Source organism: Pleurodeles waltl, chromosome 7 (genome assembly GCF_031143425.1).
Source record: "Pleurodeles waltl isolate 20211129_DDA chromosome 7, aPleWal1.hap1.20221129, whole genome shotgun sequence".
NCBI lineage: Eukaryota > Metazoa > Chordata > Amphibia > Caudata > Salamandridae > Pleurodeles > Pleurodeles waltl.
The window spans coordinates 1,125,852,274-1,125,873,784 of NC_090446.1; the positions used below are offsets into that span (position 1 = coordinate 1,125,852,274).

Here is a 21,511-nt window from a genome sequence, read left to right on the forward strand (position 1 = left end):
ACAAGATGCTGGAATTGGGAGTAATTGAGCACTCTGACAGCCCCTGGGCTAGCCCAGTGGTCTTAGCCCCCAAACCTCACACCAAAGATGGAAAGAGAGAGATGAGGTTTTGTGTGGACTACAGAGGACTTAATTCTGTCACCAAGACAGATGCCCATCCCATTCCTAGAGCTGATGAGCTGATTGATAAATTAGGGGCTGCCAACTTCTTAAGTACCTTTGACTTAACAGCAGGGTACTGGCAAATCAAAATGGCCCCTGGAGCAAAAGAAAGGACCGCATTCTCCACACCTGATGGGCATTATCAGTTCACTGTTATGCCCTTTGGTTTAAAGAATGCCCCTGCCACCTTCCAAAGGTTGGTGAATCAAGTCCTTGCTGGCTTGGAGTCCTTCAGTGCAGCTTATCTTGACGATATTGCTGTCTTTAGCTCCAACTGGCAGGATCACCTGGTCCACCTGAAGAAGGTTTTGAAGGCTCTGCAATCAGCAGGCCTCTCTATCAAGGCATCCAAATGCCAGATAGGGCAGGGAACTGTGGTTTACTTGGGACACCTTGTAGGTGGAGGCCAAGTTCAGCCACTCCAGCCTAAGATCCAGACTATTCTGGACTGGGCAGCTCCAAAAACCCAGACTCAAGTCAGGGCATTCCTTGGCTTGACTGGGTACTATAGGAGGTTTGTGAAGGGATATGGATCCATTGTGACAGCCCTCACAGAACTCACCTCCAAGAAAATGCCCAAGAAGGTAAACTGGACTGTAGAATGCCAACAGGCCTTTGACACCCTGAAACAAGCAATGTGCACAGCACCAGTTCTAAAAGCTCCAGATTACTCCAAGCAGTTCATTGTGCAGACAGATGCCTCTGAACATGGGATAGGGGCTGTTTTGTCCCAAACAAATGAAGATGGCCTTGACCAGCCTGTTGCTTTCATTAGCAGGAGGTTACTCCCCAGGGAGCAGCGTTGGAGTGCCATTGAGAGGGGAGGCCTTTGCTGTGGTTTGGTCCCTGAAGAAGCTGAGACCATACCTCTTTGGTACTCACTTTGTAGTTCAAACTGACCACAGACCTCTCAGATGGCTGATGCAAATGAAAGGTGAAAATCCAAAACTGTTGAGGTGGTCCATCTCCCTACAGGGAATAGACTTTATAGTGGAACACAGACCTGGGACTGCCCATGCCAATGCAGATGGCCTTTCCAGGTTCTTCCACTTAGAAAATGAAGACTCTCTTGGGAAAGGTTAGTCTCATCCTCTTTCGTTTGGGGGGGGGGGGGGTTGTGTAAGGAAATGCCTCCTTGGCATGGTTACCCCCTGACATTTTGCCTTTGCTGATGCTATGTTTTGAATTGAAAGTGTGCTGAGGCCTGCTAACCAGGCCCCAGCACCAGTGTTCTTTCTCTAACCTGTACTTTTGTTTTACACAATTGGCACACCCTGGCATCCAGGTAAGTCCCTTGTAACTGGTACCCCTGGTACCAAGGGCCCTGATGCCAGGGAAGGTCTCTAAGGGCTGCAGCATAGCTTATGCCACCCTGGGGACCCCTCACTCAGCACAGACACACTGCTTGCCAGCTTGTGTGTGCTGGTGAGAACAAAACGAGTAAGTCGACATGGCACTCCCCTCAGGGTGCCATGCCAACCTCACACTGCCTATGCAGTATAGATAAGTCACCCCTCTAGCAGGCCTTACAGCCCTAAGGCAGGGTGCACTATACCATAGGTGAGGGGACCAGTGCATGAGCACTGTGCCCCTACAGTGTCTAAGCAAAACCTTAGACATTGTAAGTGCAGGGTAGCCATAAGAGTATATGGTCTGGGAGTCTGTCAAACACGAACTCCACAGCACCATAATGGCTACACTGAAAACTGGGGAGTTTGGTATCAAACTTCTCAGCACAATAAATGCACACTGATGCCAGTGTACATTTTATTGTAAACTACACCCCAGAGGGCACCTTAGAGGTGCCCCCTGAAACCTTAACCAACTACCTGTGTAGGCTGACTGGTTCTAGCAGCCTGCCACACTCGAGACATGTTGCTGGCCCCATGGGGAGAGTGCCTTTGTCACTCTGAGGCCAGTAACAAAGCTTGCACTGGGTGGAGATGCCAACACCTCCCCCAGGCAGGAGCTGTAACACCTGGCGGTGAGCCTCAAAGTCTCACCCCCTTTGTTCCAGCACCGCAGGGCACTCCAGCTAGTGGAGTTGCCCGCCCCCTCCGGCCACGGCCCCACTTTTGGCAGCAAGGCCGGAGGAAATAATGAGAATAACAAGGAGGAGTCACTGGCCAGTCAGGACAGCCCCTAAGGTGTTCTGAGCTGAAGTGACTCTAACTTTTAGAAATCCTCCATCTTGTAGATGGAGGATTCCCCCAATAGGGATAGGAATGTGACCCCCTCCCCTTGGGAGGAGGCACAAAGAGGGTGTACCCACCCTCAGGGCTAGTAGCCATTGGCTACTAACCCCCCAGACCTAAACACGCCCTTAAATTTAGTATTTAAGGGGTCCCCTGAACCTAAGAATTTAGATTCCTGCAACTTACCGAAGAAGAAGACTGCTGAGCTGAAAACCCCTGCAGAAGAAGAAAGAAGACACCAACTGCTTTGGCCCCAGTCCTACCGGCCTGTCTCCTGCCTTCTAAAGAAACCTGCTCCAGCGACGCTTTCTCAAGGACCAGCGACCTCTGAATCCTCAGAGGACTGCCCTGCTTCAAGAGGAACAAGAAACTCCCGAGGACAGCGGACCTGCTCCAAAAAGACTGCAACTTTGTTACAGAGGAGCAGATTTAAAGACCCCTGCAATCCCCGCAAGAAGCGTGAGACTTGCAACACTGCACCCGGCGACCCCGACTCGACTGGTGGAGAACCAACACCTCAGGGAGGACCCTCCGGCGACTCTGAGACTGTGAGTAACCAAAGTTGTCCCCCCTGAACCCCCACAGCGACGCCTGCAGAGGGAATCCCCAGGCTCCCCCTGACCGCGACTGCCCGACTCTAAAATCCCGACGGCTGGAAAAGACCCTGCACCCCCAGCACCTGAAGGATCGGAACTTCAGTGCTGGAGTGACCCCCCAGGAGGCCCTCTCCCTTGCCCAGGTGGTGGCTACCCCGAGGAGCCCCCCCCCCTTGCCTGCCTGCATCGCTGAAGAGACCCCTTGGTCTCCCATTGATTTACATTGGAAACCCGACGCTTGTTTCTACACTGCACCCGGCCGCCCCAGTGCCACTGAGGGTGTACTTTTTGTGTGAACTTGTGTCCCCCCCCCCCCACCGGTGCCCTACAAAACCCCCTGGTCTGCCCTCCGAAGACGCGGGTACTTACCTGCTGGCAGACTGGAACCGGGGCACCCCCTTCTCTCCATTGAAGCCTATGCGTTTTGGGCACCGCTTTGAACTCTGCACCTGACCGGCCCTGAGCTGCTGGTGTGGTAACTTTGGGGTTGCTCTGAACCCCCAACGGTGGGCTACCTTGGACCCCAATCTTAACCCTGTAGGTGGTTTACTTACCTGCAAAACCTAACAATACTTTACCTCCCCCAGGAACTGTGAAAATTGCACTGTGTCCACTTTTAAAACAGCCGATTGTGTTTTATGTGAAAAGTATATATGCTACTGTAATTATTCAAAGTTCCTAAAGTACGTACCTGCAATACCTTTCAAATGAGATATTACATGTAGAATTTGAACCTGTGGTTCTTAAAATAAACTAAGAAAAGATATTTTTCTATAACAAAACCTATTGGCCTGGATTTGTCTCTGAGTGTGTGTTCCTCATTTATTGCCTGTGTGTATGTACAACAAATGCTTAACACTACTCCTTTGATAAGTCTACTGCTCGACCACACTACCACAAAATAGAGCATTAGTATTATCTCTTTTTGCCACTATCTTACCTCTAAGGGGAACCCTTGGACTCTGTGCATACTATTCCTTACTTTGAAATAGTGCATATAGAGCCAACTTCCTACATCAATCCATCGACATATCGGTCTCCAGGCATCTAACAAGTACTTGAGACCATTCTCAGGACAGTGTTGAGCTTTTCATGTCTATAGAAGAGCCTTTGTTTACAGTGCAACAGTGAACAAATCCCAATGTAAGTAAGGGATTGGAACCCCTCTGTGTATTAGACTGCATTATAATCATTGCAAATAGGACCAGGGAGTAAGAATTCAAAGTTCACGTAGTCCACCAAATAGTTGATCCTCATGGGGATCAGACAACCGCCTGCAGTTTGGATTCACTCATGCAGGCAGTTGTCTGATCCCCACGTGAAGTAGCTACACTGGGGACTACCTGAACTTTGAACATTCATCTGTTGGTTCATTTGTAACTGAGGACTTTGTTTTACTCTTACTTCCTAGTACAAGAAATGTAAGTAACTTTTTCAATCAGTCTACATAGTCACTGTTGCACACATTTAATATATGTTTTTAGGAGACCTGAGAGCATATAGTGAGGCTGAGAATCTTACTAAAAGCATTTGCATAGGGATTACTCTGGGCTGAGGTTTCAGGATATGTTAGTCATGCTTTATTGTCTCATGTTTGTCAACAAGTACTGCTGCTATTTGCCTGACTGTGCATCTCGACTTTTGTGACTTGTCAGACTCTAAATAGTGTGGCATCAAAGGGGAAATCCCAGAATCATTAGGTGGGAGTGCTTGGAATGTTTAACAGGGCTGCTCTCAAATCTGCTTGCTTCTTAATGTCTCTGCCTTTTTCTCAGGTCTCCATTCTCTCGGCCATGGAATTGATCTGGAATTTGTGTGAGATTCTTTTCATCGAAGTAGCACCAGGTGAGAACTATGTAGAATTATGCAGCTAGAAAACCTTCAGGTATAACATTTTGTAAATCAGATGTATTTGGGATAACGGCCCACCTAGAGTAGTATTTGTAAGAATTGTTGAGGAGATTACCTCTTCTGTCCGGAGGTTACTCTTCCTCCTAAATTTAGAGTTGTCCTCTGTTGGATTTGACAGATGTACACCAAACCTTTCAAAATGTTTATTTTTTATTTTTATTAGTGGGATTGTTTCTTTATAGAGAAACATCAAAATAATGATTAACCACCACCACCATTATTATTATGATTATTATGAGTATGATGATTATTTATTATTATTATTACTACTACTATTACTATTATTATTATGATGATTGCTACTATTACTACTATTATGATGATTATGATTACTACTATTATTACTACTATTATTCCTATTACTGCTATTATTAATACTATGATTACTATTATGGTTATTACTAGGACTGTTATTATGATTACTATTATTGATGATTACTATTACGATTGTTTTTACGATTATTACTGTTACTACTATTATTATTAGTATTATTATTATTATTATTATGATTATGATTATGATTATGATTATTCTGTTCTGTCCCTCACAGCCAGGTAGTACCTGGTGGTGACACAGAAAAAGACGTTTTCCCTAAATAGGATGGATTGAACTCATCCAGACCAGTGCAATTTCATGCCGGGCCGTAGCACCCAACACTGTATCCAACACGTTAAGATGGTGCTTGCTCATTTAGGGGAACTCCGAGACCCGTGCATCCTCCTACTGTTGGGCTTTGAGAAAGCCTTTGATTCAATCAATTGGTCCTTCCTACATATGGTCCTTAAGGTTATGGATTTTGGTCCTCGATTCTTTAGATACACCCACCTCCTTTACTCAGAATCCTCAGCATGGGTGTTAGTAAAGTGAGTACTATGAGACACTTTTCCCATTCGTAGGCGAAACCGAGAGGGTTGCCCCTTATTCCCACTCCTTTTTGTTCTGGCCAATGAATGGCTTGCATGTTTGATGCGTTGTGATCCCTTGGGAGGGAGGAAGAAGGGAGGAGGTGGAGTGGCCCAACCTACCAAGCCAAACTTGCTCTCCTTGACAGCCTCCCGGGCCTTCATTAATGGGAACCCTGTTCCACATTCCGTCCCAGAAGTTACTAGATTAACACTTTTCTAAATGGGATTGGATTGGGATTACTACACTTGGAGACGTATGTCTAGGAGATCTAACTCAGACATGCCCTCTTTAAACATAAGTGCAAAATAGCGAATCTACCCAAATGGAATCCTCTGGAGGCTAAGCTCATGATAAGACACATGGGCAAAGGATGCATTTCGCAGATGTATCATAGTCTCAATATCAATGCCCTGGGCAAGTGTCTGTTTCTTAAACAGACTTGGGAGAAATGGGTTGGACTGCTTGACGATGTGGACTGTCACGAGGCCCGCATGGCCCCCAGTGAGCTGGCCATAGCCTCCTGATTCCGATTAATACAATTACACTACTTCCATGCCATCTCGCTGCCTATGGCTTGCTGGAAGACCTCTTACCAGACTTACTATTGCTGCATTTGTCCAGATGCAGATTTTTTACATATTGAGAATACCCTGATATTGCTAGATATTGGAAATGCATTTAAAGTGCATTAAAAAGAATATTGCGATATAATGTCGACCTGGCGACTAGGATGGCCGTTTCGGGTATCCTGGGGGAGATGAGGGGTGATCAAGCTCTGTTCGGCATGGCTTCCTTAGAGCCCAAGAGAGGCATTGCTCAAGGCTGGAGAAGACCCAAGCCCCTCTCTGTAAAGACATGGAGTAGGGGATGGACTGGTGCACATTAGGAGGAGTCCATATACTGAGCAAGGGACTGCCTCATTAAACATGGTAGAATTTTGGGGTAAATGGTTACACCACTATGGACTGGCCTCTGGATGGATTGATGGAGCTTGAGGGGGCAATACAATTCCACTCTGGTATGGTTCAGGCCCTGGGGGCTGTCATTGCTTTACCTTCATGGTTGTTTAATATCTTTGAAACTAATAAAAACGGTTTGTAAGGAAAGAAAAAAAAAAAGTAGGGTGGGCTATGTTATGTCATTCCTCTGACAGCCCCTACTCCGTTGGAGGAAGTAGTACGGGCTGTTGGAGGAAGATATCCATCAATAGAAATCTGGCAGTCCGTCCGACTCTAAATTAGGTGGGTGGGACCGATGGTTTGCAGAACAAGGTACTCTGTCAAATTTTCAATAAAGCACCAAGCTCTCCAAACTGTACATTGTAAATCAGGCCTTCTGTCATGTTTCTCATTTAGGTGGCCGGCAATATCCGGTCTCTTAAATTTGACCTGGTCCTATGTACAATAACAAGATCTATTTAGATAATACTTTAACTGTATTTTAGATGGTCTTACTTGGTTCTAGTACTGAATGCTGTCATTTTCTCTGTTATGCTTGAAGGTAACTGTTTCACTTCATGCTTACAGCTGGCTCACTTCTCCTACACCTTCTTGACTGGGTTCGCCTGCATGTGTGTGAAGTGGACAGTATGGCTCAAGAGGTTCTTAGTTCTGAAAGCCCGACGAAGCACGACAAATACTGGGATGTTGTAAGTTGTGTTCATTGGGAGCCAGTGGGAGCACAAGGCTGTTAATAGATCAATTAAAAAGCTCTCACTGCAGCCATTATTGACTTTAGCTGTGCTAGCTTCTTTCCTCTGTGAGAATGTCCTTTGTACCTTTTGGCAATAAGAATGTATTTAATGGCATCAATCCTGTACCCTCTTTTAGATTCTCTGATGGGCTTTCATGAAGCCCCTTGACTCTATAAAATGGTTTCTTGTTAATTTCAAGCATCTTCTTATGTGCTGATTCTCTGTAAGCATGGGGACCCCTAGAGGTGTATGATAGTCACATGTTTGTAAGCCTATACCTCCATCGCTGTGTTGGAAACCCATTTATAATTTGAGATACCCCTAAAGCTGGCCACCCATTTTGTAAGCCTTGAGATCCCTTTGTGTGTCCGCCACATATTTAAACCCTCAAAATCCATATAGTGAATGCTTTTCACCGTTCTGTAAACTTTGGTTCTCTGACTGGCTTGCAGCACACCTCTTTATGTGTTGGATTGCTCCAATATTTTACAGGTAACACATTTATAATTTTGAGCACCCCTTTCTGTTATGGTGGTCATACAGACAGTTTTCAGAGCCAGATTACTTTTTGTATCAATCACCTATAGTAGAACTCTTGACTACAATAGAGCTTAGCAAATCACCTGTTTGTAGGGATAGTTACCCACTGCGCTTGTGCCAGTCGCATATCCTTTAGGTGTAGACACCACAAAGCCTGGTGTTGGTCATGTGTTTGTAAGCAAAGCTACATTGTTAGCTGTATGATGGTCTTCTATTTGTAGGCCATACCATCTCCATTTCTGTGTGATTTTCATCCTTTTGTGATCCTGGCCAGTCCCTTAGCTGTATATCAGCCACTCATTTGTATTATAAGGATGTCCCCAGAGTGGCAAAATAGACCCCCCCGCTTCAGTGACTTTTTTTTCTTTTCTTATTACACAGGTAATCAGCTATGTGCTGCAGGGGCGGATGGATGAGGCACAGCAGATGCTGGCAAAGGAAGCTGCTGTTAATCTTTCCACCAGGGGCATGTGCCGTGTATTGGATGAACTGATGAAGAAGATGCCCATCTTTAATGTAAGCTGCAGCTATGAGCTAATGGAAATATGGTACCTTTTCTAAATGATTGTTGGCCTGCTTTCTGTCTGCTTATAAGCTGGAAGCCCATTTATAAAAGGAGATGTACTTCTGATGTTCCTCAGCCTGAAGGCTAAGGATAAGCTTTCAACTGCTGTAGCCGTTTGTGTAATAAACTCTTTTTTTCGTGTGATCGTGGAAGTGTGCTTTGTCCCCACTCTAAAATAGAATTAGAAGCCAAGTAAGTCCAAAGGTGTGACTGAAACCATGTGCAAAAGGGATATCCTTGCCCACATTTGTCCTCTTATCTACAGCAAAACTGTTACCTAGCATCTAACTTCAAGATTTTATATTTACCCCTTCTTGGTGATAATTATTTCACACTTTAACTCTGCTCTAAAGTCACCTATAAGTTTGCTGACCCGTTCTACTCTGTTTTATTCCCTATTTACTAAATTGTCAAGCTGATAAATCCCCTCTGTAACGTTCACACTATCTTGAAATGTACTCATCTATAGTATTTTTTTCCGTATCTACGATATCCGTAAACTAAAAACCCCGACTCCCTAGTGCTAGCTCATCTTTAGCCTACTATCAGACCTAAAATTCACTTCACTCTTCTGAATGTCTAGGTTTTTTTTTATTTTTTAACTGTTACTTATCTAGTTTCAGTCCTGTCCTCGGAATTTTGCAGTTAGTGGAAAACATTTTTTTACCCTCGATCCTTTGCCTATGTTGAAAATCTGTTTATCTTAATTTGTATCTAGTACAGTGCTCTACTGCCCTACACCTGAGGCTGGTCCACACAATAAATCTCCATCAGTTAACACCGAACGTGCTCAAAACCTTGCTGGACAAAGAAATCACTGCCAATGTTAACTGAAAGTCTCATATTGATTTTCTTTTTTGTTTTTTTTGTGTGTTTTTGGTTTTTTTTGTTTTTGTTTTTTTGGTAAACAGATTTTATTGGCATTTGCAATATTTCAACATAAAAATGCTTTGAGTCAACTTGCATGTAATCCTCTGTGCCACTGCTCCTTGCCTGAACTGTATCTTTGTCAAGTGCCATCGGTGTGTTTGCGTATTTATCTTCAGTTTTCCTAGCTGAGTACAAGGTTAACAGGCTTACTGATATATCTTTTCTGAAGTGCAATTTGTTTCTTGGTTCTTCTGAGTGGGGGGAGGGTTCACTGCTGGCTGGCAGCTACTGGCGAGGGCCCTGTGCGGCCATCCAGATTCGACCAATCCTTATCCTTCAGGTCATTCACCAAGCACTCCCAAGCTTGTGCTATGTCTGGTGACCCTCTACACTGCCTGGCTTCTCGTTTTAATACCATACTCTCATATTCCGCCCAGCACTCTAATTCCCTCTTCCAAAAAACCAGCCTAGGGCCAGCTGGGCATTTCCAGTTCCTCGTTATCTCCCTCTTTGCTAGTATGTATGCAAGGTCCGGTAGTCCACTAGAGGCTCTATTCTTGGGAGTGTGAGGGAACCAATGAAGAAGACAATGTCCAGGCGTGCAAGGGATATCCCGATGAAGAACCTTGGCCATGTGGGCTGTTACTTCCCTCCAATAGATGGTTAGGTTCGGACATGATCACATCATGTGTAGGAACTGTGTTGCTGCTTCTCTGGAACGTGGGCACTTGGCATTTACTACTTGAAAGTGTTCACAGAGCTGCCTAGGGGTAAGATAGGCCCTATGTAGCATGTAGAAGTTTATTAGTTTAAATCAGGCATTTCTAGATACCTTTGGCGCTCTCTCTAATATCTGCCCCCAGGACTTCTCTGGTGTCTGGATCCACAACTCTGTCTCCCATTTTATTCGCAGAGCCTCCAGGGAGTGCAATGCCCCTGCTCGGATTGCTACGTATATGCATGTTACTGCCCTGAAAGTACCCTTTGACGCTACTATGTAGTTGCTGACACCATGAGGCCATGGTTCCATTCACCCAGTGTGCCAATGCTTTTGAATGGTGAGGGTAATAGCACATTGTATCAGAAAATGGCCTTGTGGGAGGTCGTACTCCTGCTAGAACACCTCGAAGGGGAGAAGCTCCCCACCTCTGTACAAGTCCCCCAGTCATATAGCCCCAGCATCTACCCATTGGTATGTCAGTAGAGTAAAGGGATACCTCTTTCCGTTTTTTTTTTAGACATCTATTCCAGCATTTTCTTATGACTCGGACCTCAGAAGTGTCTATGTGAGTGTGTCCGGTGAATTTCAGTAGTGTCCCCACCAATTGAGGAAGATGTAGGACCGTTGAATTCAAATTACTGTTCAGTAGTCTACGCCCCGCTATCCACTGGGTCAGCCATTGCAGCTGAGCCGCCAGATAGTATGACTCAGTCTGGGACTGCCAGTCCCCCCCTCTGTCCTTTGTCTTTTCATGGTGGCAAGGGCCACTCGGCACCTCCCGGGCCTCCATGTGAATGCATTGATCAGGGAATCCAGCTCTCTGAAGATGCAGCAGGTATCCAAAGTGGTGGGACGGCAAAGTAGTATAGTAGCCTAGGTAGGGCCACCATCTTGAGCAATGCTATTCTCCCTGCCATTGACCAAGGAAGTGTGTTCCAGAAATCCAGACTAGTTTTCAGCGCTCTAGTGGCTTTGCCTATATTGCCCTCTATTGTGGTAGTTTTTGACTCCTAGGTAGGACCTGCAGCTAGGTTCCCAGGGTACATGTCCTAAGTCCTCAGGTAGGTCTCAGTCTGCTGTCGGTGAGGTAGAGTTGTGGTTTTTGCCAATTCACCCATAGCTCCGATAGCAAGTCAAAATTTTCTAGGAGTGTCCGGGCCCCCCTTAGGTCCGATGCTGTGTTTCGTAGGAACATGAGCAGATCATATACATATAGCGCTATGCGGTGGGAGGTATCACCGTACTGTAGTCCCTGATACCAATGAGCTGTCCGCGCTTGGGTGGCCAATGATTCCATTGCCAGTGCAAATAGCAAGGGCGAGAGGGGACACCCCTGGCGTGTGCTTCTCTCCACGCTATGTAATTCTGATATCTTGGTTCCAGTCTGTAGGCAGGCGCTGGGGTTTGTGTACAGTAGCTGCAACCATTTAATAAATACCTCCCCCAGTCCCATGTGCTTTAGTAGTACATACCGATATTTCCATACCAAGCTATCAAATGCCTTCTCTATATCAATGGCAAAGACAGCAGCAGTTTTTTTTTTCTGGGATGTCCTTGTCGAGGAGGTTGATAAATCAGTGGACATTCTGGGCTGTGTTACGTGTGGGGATAAACCATGCCTGCTCCATGTGGACTAGACGAGTCATGAAAGGCAGCAGTCTCATCACAAGGAACCGACTGAGGATTTTATAGTCCGTATTGAACATGGACAGCAACCTGTGGGCCATGCTGTTGTGCACCAGTTTGCCAGGTTCCAGCAGCTGGAGTATCCTCGCTTCTTTGGGCCTGTCCGGCAGGCACCCTTGGTCTCTCGCCGCTTTGTACAGTGTTGCAAGTTTGGGGGCCAGGTCGTCAGCGTATGTGGCAAAGAATTCTATGGGGAGTCCATCCGTGCCTGGGGTTTTCCCTCTTGCAAGGCCTTTTATGGCTGCTCGAATTTCCATAATTTCGATGTCCCCTCCCAATGTTTCCTTTTCCTCTCTGATGAGGCTCCAGTTTGGCAGTGGTTCTAGGAAGGCCCGTATGTCAGCCTCTCTGCTTTGTGTTAGGCTGGTGTATAGAGAGGTGTAGTATCTATACAAAATGTGGGTTGATCTCTTTCTGTTGGAATACCCTCTTCCCTGTTGAGGTGTTAATTTCCATGATGGGCGTCCCCCCTCTTCGAAGGGTTAGCCAGTCATGGCAGAAGTGTGCCTATTTTGTCCCTCTCGGCATACGCTCTTATCATATAGTTTTTGTGGTCAAAGAAACTGAGCCTTTCAGTGTGCTCTGCTACTCTCTCCCTAGCCACATATACCTCCCTTTACAGCTCAGGGTGACCTGGCTGCTGTTTTTCGAGTGTTCGTAACTCGCTCTCTGCAGCTTTGACTTCCCCTAGTAATGTCCTCCGGATTCCTACCGATTCAGCTATACAGCTACCTTGTATCACTACTTTGAAGGCATCCCATAAGATCTGGAGAGAAGATGCAGTGTCCTCATTCCCTGCAAAGTATTGTCTAATGTGTCTCCCTATCTGTTCCCGAAAGACAGGGTCTTCTAGTGATTCTGGCTTGAGCCGCCAAGTCGAAATATGTGGCTTGGCTCTCTCCCATGACAGCTGGAGAAGGACGGGATTGTGGTCAGATATTGTCCTCCCTATGTATTCCACTTCTGAACCTGGCCATGTACCTCCGGGGTGGAGAGAAATGCGTCTAATCGGATATGTAAGTCATGCATGTTTAAAAAGAAGGAATAGTCTCTGGTGTGTGGGTAGAGGCATCGCCACAAGTCCACCAAGCCCCACTCAGCCTGCCATGCTCGAAATGCATTGGCAGTTCTACAGACTAGGGAACTCCCAAACGGGGGATGTGATTTGTCCATGTCAGGATCGGCTACACTGTTGAAGTCACCTCCCATCAACACCGCGTGCATTAAGTGAGGGATCAGTGCTCCTGAGAAGTGCCCCAGGAATGCTCCCTGATCAGTATTTGATGTGTAAATGCTTATGAGAGCTATGTCCTGCCCCTCCAGGCGGCCGGTGATCACCATAAATCGGCCATTGGTATCTACGATTGCCCCTGTTTTCTGAAAGGGGTCTCCCGCCCTAACCCAGATGACCTCTCCACCTCCTCTGCAGATCCACTCCCTCAGAGGTAGTCGTGAGTTTCCTGCAACATTGCTGTGTTCCCCTCTCCTCTGTAGATAGAATACTTTGTACCGCTTAGTCATAGTGTGCATGCCTGTAATATTCCAGGACACAATCTTATAGTTCTGTGGTGCTCCTATCTTGGTCCACTTGTTATACAATTCCTGCTATACAGTGCCCTGCCGCATGTAGTTCGTATCTTTAATCTTCACTTGCCTGGTTTTTGTCTCTAGGGGTGTGGCGGCAGCATTCCCGTAACTGAACAACCCAATAACTTTCCAACTCCCATTCCCCAGGACAGGTGAAAAAAACAACCCTCCATCCAAACTAATACTTAATCGAATAACTCTCTTGTGATGTATGTGTGGTAAGGCCCAAGGCGGTGCAGGACCTCTCAGTCCCGGATCTCACCCATCCAGTCTCATGTGTCCTCTGAACCGCTTGTCTTGTCTCTTAAGGGCCACAAGGTGGCCTTCGCAGTCTCCATCTCTGCTTCACTAAGGAGCTTCAGATGATGTCCTCCGAGGTCCCCTGTGTTACCACTGGCAGTTCCACGCTCGGAGTCGTCAAGGATCCAGACTCCCCATTGGATTCTGAGTGTTGGACACCTTCCTCTGTTGCAGCAGACTGGGGGCTGGTCTCTCCTCCACTCAAGGATGCCACCGCTGTGGTGGCTCTCTGCCTCTCTTTGCATTTCCTCCAGCGATGGTGCTGCCTCTTTGCGGAGGGGTCCCCCAGGTCACCGTCAACGGTTCCGGGGTCTGCTCTCCTGGTGCCTCTGGTTGATGTCTGCCCTCTGTTGCCCATCCATCAATTCTCGCACCTCCTGCGGGGTCCAGAAGAAGAGTGCTTCCATTCCCTCCGCCACTCTTAGCGTGGCTGGGAAGATCATAGCGTAGGAGATGTTCAATGACCGCAGCTCTCTTTTTACCTCCAAGAAAATGGCCCGTTGTCTTTGCACCTCCTGTGAGAAATCCGGGAAGATACGGACCACACTGTTCTCCACCTTCAGCTCCCCCGAGCCTGCCTGAGGATATGGTCTCTCTAGTGTAGCAGTCTGGCCACAATCGGCTGCGGGAGGGCCCCCATAGGTGGCGTTCTGGTCAGCACCCTGTGAGCTCTCTCAAATGCATAGAAAGGGGATAGTCCCTCCAGCGCCACCTAGGTGCGGATCCAGTTCTCCAGATAGGAAGTCATGTCATTGCACTCAGCTTTTTCAGGCAGTTCGACTACCCAGGTATTGTTCCGGTGAGATCTGTTTTCTACATCTTCAGCGCAGACCGCACGGGCCTTCATTTGCTGTTCCAAGGTGGTTTGTCGGTCCCCAGCTGCAGAGAGTGCTGGCTTAATGTCTGTGAAGTCTCTCTCCGCCAGTCATCTTTGATCTTCACGTAGTATGCCCAGATCCATTGCCAGGGTGTCTATTTTGGAGTCTAGGGCCTCTCTGGAGGCCGTGATAGTTTGTAGAATGTTATGTAGAGACGGATTTGCAGTTGGTCCTTCTGTGGATACCGCATTTCCCGTCCCTTAGTTGTATTTCTCGCTGCTTCCCACCTGGAGCATGCTATCCGCAGTGTCCTTCCTGCTTGTTTTCCCCATGGTCATCAGTGGTTACAGGAGTCATCCAGGTCCAGTTCATGGCAGGAGGCAGCAAGGAGGGTCGTTTATCGTAGTAGCTCCACTCCCTCGTACCCCCATAGTCTTTATTCAGTGGTCTATATGTCTATGCTGAAGGCTTCTTCTGCCCTCAGCTGAAAAGCCCCAAAGTCACCCAGCGCTGTTCGATTGTAGCACAGACCGTAGGGGCTCCCACCCGCACTGCTGCCGCCCTGTCTCATGCAGGGTTATTAATCATTCTCAGCTCCAGGCAGCATCAGCCGGTTCAGTTGCATAGCTGGCTCCTGGTCCTTCACTGAACTTCCCTTTCCTAGTCTCAGAGTAAGGGCCAGCCACTCACTGGTCGGTGGCAGGTCTCGATCTCGTCCTCCTCTGGTTTCTGCCTGACCCGCTGGCTGGCTCCCCATCACCACCTCGAGGAATGTCAGCATGCGCTCCGGGTACCACAGCGAGGCTGGTCGCCACCCTCAGACCATGCCTCCAGCGCCGCATCCAGGGACCTGGGACAAGGCGGGAGATCTCTTCTGTTCACCAGCTCTCCTCTTTGCTCGGGCTCCTCACCTTGGCAATGGAAAAGGGGGAGGTAGAGGTCGCTGTCTCAGCCGCGAGCCGGCCTCAGTCCAGGCCCGCTCGTCACCTCTCTCTCAGGCCCGGTCTGCTTTGCCCCTCGCTCGTCCAGTTGGCGATCGGGGCAGCTGTGCCTCCTTCCACTGTGCTCCGTCGCAGGCACCGCTCCAGTGTGTCCGCGGCCGGGTCAGGCTCCGCGTCTGGTTGCAGTCGTCCAGATCAGGCTGCACCCGCCATCTTGGTTTCTACCGCGTCTGGCCCCTCGTTCTTGTCGGGTCTTCACTGCCAGTTCTCACGGCCCCCTGCTCCCTCACTTAGGGCCTTGTTGCCCCTGCTATCTTAAGGGGGTCAAAACTGCCCTGGCGGTAAGACATCAGGATGATCCCGGATGGGGGATTCTGGCGCCGGAGCTCTCTGCCTCTGCTCGCTACTCCACTGGCGCCAAGCCATGCCTCCAAAAGTCTCATATTGATGCTAGCTCGTGTAGCCAGCAACCATTTGCAGCAGAAGCTGCTGAAGTTCAAAATCAACATCTTCAAAGAGGTCAGTTTAAAGTCAAGAGATCTTCATCATGCAATCGCCATTGATGGCCATTAGTATTGGAATAATTTCTTCCTCTGTGTAGGGACCCTGAAACACTAATGTCCAAATGCAGATTTCTTTTACATATTACAGATCGAAGCCTAACATTACGACTGCTTATAATCTCTAAAGCCTTTCAAAAGTGAAGTGGCCCATTTTTGTTTTTTTTAATGCTCCAGAGTTTTTAAAACTTGTTTATTCCATTAATATTATTTATTAATAATCATTAAACTCAGAAAAGCTTAAAAAAACAAAAAAAAACAATTTGAAGTGTCCCTTTAAGACTCCAGTTTTCATCTGACGGGATGCCTAACGTTTTTTTTTTTTTTAGGTTTAAATCTGTTTGGTTGCAATGTAAGGCCAGCTACGTCTGCAGACCAGTTGACTGGTGTACAACATAGGGCAGAAACCGAAATAATACAACATAGGGCAGAAACAGAAATAAAGAAACCAAAGAACAGTGCCATGTGCTCAAGTGGAGCTCTCAAAAACCCCTTCCTTCCAAACAATCACCCACATCCTCAACAACACTCATATGTACCAATATCTGTCATGTTGTATTTCTAATGAGCTCAGCATTCAGAGTCTCATGTCCCCCCAAGAACGTGTGAAACATATAGGGAGTATAGGCTAAGTTGTTGTGTCTGGAGTTATAATACACAGCACTTGCAGGTATCTGGGGCATATGAGTTATTTAACCAAGTTGATGCATGAGCCCCAGGTTTTCTTAAAGAAGGCCCCTCTTGCCTCAAATATCAAAGAGATCTTATCCGAAACAGGGTCCAGAGTTGATGTTGTCTTGCTTCTTACTTCAGAACTTTCTCTTTGCCCCAAAGAGACAATCTGGCCTGTTGTGCTGTGACCCATACTATACTTCTGTGAGTGCAGCAGGAATGTAAGAGCATTGCGTAGTACCAGGATGCTGCATGCAGGGAACAGGGGAATATCTGTTTGGAATACTGTTATACTATGAAGTACAGTTGCCTGATATGGCTGGAGTTTTGAGCAGTGCCACAGGAAGTGTGTAAGGGTGCAAAGAGAGTTGCATTCCCTCCAACACACCAGGGACCTACTTGGGAGCCTGATGTGGATTTGGGCAGGTGTGTAGTAGAGAATGATTTTAATCATGGTCTCCTTACCGGCACACTAGTTGCTGCCATACGTGGAGGTGGAAAATATTCCCCCTACTGTTATCCCTTCCCCCCTCCCCATTCTTTATCTGAGAGTGTGCAGTCTAATTCCTTTTCCCATCATCTTTGGGCTGCTGTTCATGACAGCAGAATCGCTCTCATGAGTATCTTGTAGAGCTCAGAAGCCCAGAATTTGTCATTGGGCTTGGAGATGTGCCATTTCTCAAGTGGTGCAGCGGGCAGGCAGCAAAATATCGTATTGCTGGTTGTGCGCCCCAGTGGCATTTCTGCGTATAGCGCATGTGCCCTGTCTCCTGTAGGCCATAGTCCCCCTGCAATTGTTCAAATAACTATAGCCCCTGCTGGTCAAAGAGATCCCCTGCGTGCTTACAGTTCGTTTGCTGCCAAGTCAGGTAGTCATTGTCACCTCTAGCCTGGTGGTAGGTAGGGGTTTCCTATAATAGAGGTCATCCGAGAGGGTATTGTTTTCAGTCCTAATGAGAGCCAATCCATCCCAGGTGCCCATAGTGGCCTGCATTATTGGGGAGCTATATGCCCCCCATGGTTTGTCTCGGGTGCATTCAGCATACCTTGCACACATGAATGCCAGCTACTGACCGGTCTATAAAGCACCAATATTTCTCCAAATACTTATGGTGCCATTCCACCAAGTAGCGCAGTTTGAGTGGCTGTATAATAGTTTCCCAGCCCCCCACGTCTGTCAGGGCATGAGGTTGTCGTTTGGGCATTCTAGCTCCTCGGGTGACTGAAGAGTCAGCGCCAGGATCAGAGAATCTGTCAACGAAATGTTGAACAGACATGACTGGAATGCCCCCTGCTGCCCTTAGGCCTATGTGGTGTTAATATAATAAAACCTGTAGTGTGATAAGAACAGGCCTGAGGTGATGATATGTCTTTGAATTGGGGACTGACTCCTGAGCTCCTGGAGCGGCAATACGAGTTAGAATATCATGTACCAAATATGACCACCTCGAACAGGGCTCAAAGTGATAAGTGTAGAAGGGACTGATAAAAATATGCAGAACAGACAACTATGTCTTCTCAGAATGAAGCAGCTCATCGAAATATAAGAACGCCAAACTACAACTAAAAATAATATATATTAAATTAATAACGTGTCTGTGTAGAAGGCACAGGCTACAATCCTAATGCTAAAATAAGGGTGTGCAACTCAGGTGCTGAGGAGAATCCATAACACCCTTCCCTTGCTGGTACAGAAGTGTAGGGTCCAGGACCTAAAAGTAATAAAACATAAAACAGCAAGTGTAATGGAAAATACATACATACATAAGAGATAAAGTGCCCATGTTGACAAGCAGGCCAGGCAAAAGCATAATGCAGAATGAAAACAAGTCAATTTGAAGAAAAAAGTGCCGATTAGGAACCATTGGTATCCTGTATGAGATCATCAAACACATCAGTGGAGATGGAATCCAAGGGAAACCCCACTTCAGCAGGCGATAAAACTACCAAAGCCTCCTACAAAAGGTGGAAGGAGCACACATAACCTGTTGTCTCTGCCAAAGTCACGGGCAAGGGGGCAGTATTCCATTCTGTGCCAGATGTTGGGGCACCAGGAGCCCCTAGATCCACAAAGGGTGGCTCATAGAAGGCATCATGTAACAATTGCAATCTCATGGGACAACTCCGGCAGTTATCGAGAACGTCATCAGATTAATGTCCACTAAAAGTACATGTCGCAAAGCACATTCGAAAGGGTACCATAAGCAACAGAAGACAGGCTGCACATAGCAGAGAACAGGTCGAAATGACAATGATCAATTCTTGTCACGTTCCTCCAGTAGTGATGCTCGAAAGTACTGCATCATATGTTTACGACACGGTTGGGCTGATAGAAGCACCATCACTCCTCTTAGTTGAGATGAGGAACCCTTGCGAGATAACGCCAGTTAATGCTAAAACAATCGTGAAACCTCCGAAAACACTCAAAGTCCAGGAATGGCAGGAGGTATAACTCTAAACACGGTTTGTAAGGTGCTGACAATTCTAGAACCTCCAGTCTTAAAGTGTACAATCTTGGCGGTGTTATATGCATTAAGAATGTGACTGACCAATTCACCAAGAGTTTTTGAAAGTTTTTGTATTTAAAAGGGACTGTATCTTTGCAGACAACCTTGCCACTTGTAGTTCAGATGTTTCACAGACAGATGTGAGCGCCACTTGTTTTTTTAAACAAAAGTGGTTTTAGTCTGCTCAGCTTGTCGAAATTAACAGTGCAGTGGCAGTGTGAGGCCACAAATGTGCTACTTTTTTCTCTAATGCGTGGGAGGGAAAAGCACATATCTACAGCAGATCAGTGGAGATGGATTTGAGAAGCTGAAAGCGCATATGCAACATCTGCTCTCATCCCACAACAGCTTTGATCACTCCGCATCAAGTAACTCCCATTCGAAAGTAACAAACACTGGGCAAATCAAAGGGACAGGAACACTCTATAAGTATCAAGCTAAGTTCACCACAGACGCTTTGATGCGCAGTGTAATGCCGCCTGTTTGCAAATCATAGAATGGCTTACACAAATTTCACATTTGCTTCTGCTGAGAAAAACCTTCTTGTCGCCATTCAAGCATTTAAAATCAAAGGGAAACTCACACACCTCGTGGATGTAGCTGTTTCCTAACTGCTCAAAGCTGCCCACAGGAAAGTGTTTCAAACGTAAAGTGAATTGAAATGTCGATATTGGTAGGGAGATCACTCCATGTGTTAACACTCATGATGGTGTTTCAGCTACAGTAAAAGGCAATTTTTCTAATTTCTCAATATTAAGCATGATGTAACTAGCTGCCTTTCTAGCCATTATCTGTTGTTTATGTGTAAGGTTAAATGCGACAACTCCTTAGAGATAACGTGCTTCCAAGGCACGCAGACACTTTTCAGAACTTGTAAAGTACAACTCCACTGCATAATGGACCTAAACTATCTTTGTCAATGGTGTAAAAATTACACATCTTTTGTATAATTTGAATAGCCAAAGACACAATGTTTAGTGTGTAAGTGTGAGTGGACAATGTTCATTTCATTATTGTCAATGGCTAGAGCTTTTTCTAAATTTATCTTATCTATTTGCCTTAAATGTGCAGTAGCTTACATTTGTAAAAGCTTCCCGATTTCCAAAAATATTATAATAAATGCAAGTTCCCCCCCCCTCCAGATTTCATTATATATTGCATATAAGAAACTTTTAGTGTGTTTATCTGGGGCCACCTAACAAGAAATCTTACAAGTAAGTATCTCCAGAAAGGAATGAAAGTGGCTAATGGGGAGGACTGTAACCATTGTCGACATAATTTACCCACGCTGTATGTGGTGAAGGTACCCAAGTGCTGTGTGGTGATGTAACAACGGTCCGGTCTGTTCGCTCTTAAACCCCATGTAGAGTTGATAAAATGTGCATGACAACCTTTTGTGTCTACTGACCACAATAACCACCGTCTGGGACCTAAAAGTGATGAAATAAGGGTACCATTCTGAACCCAACCATTGAGCTGTTCCTCCGTGATGTTCAGTGTTTTGCCAACTTTCAAATTTCAACTACAGATGGAATACTGGGCACATTCCTTTCTTTTCCCTTTGCTAACCCAAGGCAAATTGTTTGCTGTACAGTGTCCTTTAGGAAAATAAGTTGCAACAGAATTAGGCAAGCTCTAAATAAAGCCTCCGTGCTTTGTACCCCAAACACTTTTTAGGTCAGTCAACCTTCTTCTAATATTCATAACCTTCTATAGCCAACTGGAAAACAAATTAATCTGAACAGATAAATTTAGTGTCAGTAATATTTCCTAGCTTTCAAATTCAATAATTTGAAATAATAGGACTCAGCATTTTTAACATGTCCAGAAAAATAAGTTAATTTCTCTTCATAAGTTTTCCAATGTTACCATTGGGGATAATTGAAAAGTACTAGCTTGGTGTAAATAATGTTGTCCATAATGATGGTAACTGAACATTTCTGCATAATTTGCTACATTTAATTATACAACTTGTATGATATTCAAGCTCAGAAAGCATACAATCAATTGTTTTTACATCCTAGTCATCAGAAAAAATCCCAGGTGTAATAATGTAATTCATATAAATTTTGAAAAAGTATGGAGTTTGAATCATTTAAGTAGGACCAAATATATAAAATGGGACTTTATCCGCAACAATTCCATCAGGAACTGGAACAGCATATATGGTCACAAGAGACAAAACTCTTCACACTTTTCACGAGGACAAGTAAGGCTTTAAACCCTCATCCACAAGTTTTAGAGTAGAGCGTTCAGGAAGATAGTAACCATGTATCAGCA

The 21,511-nt window shown here is 46.0% G+C and overlaps 1 protein-coding gene across 1 annotated transcript in view; it reads left to right on the forward strand.

Annotated features, from left to right (window-relative positions):
- NUP85 (nucleoporin 85) overlaps positions 1-21,511 on the forward strand; it is a 215,379-nt gene that overhangs the window by 100,799 nt on the left and 93,069 nt on the right. Inside the window, exons 6-8 of the mRNA XM_069200126.1 lie at positions 4,729-4,798; positions 7,298-7,419; positions 8,386-8,520. Coding sequence (XP_069056227.1) covers positions 4,729-4,798; positions 7,298-7,419; positions 8,386-8,520 — 327 coding nt within the window. The remainder of the gene's footprint in view (positions 1-4,728; positions 4,799-7,297; positions 7,420-8,385; positions 8,521-21,511) is intronic.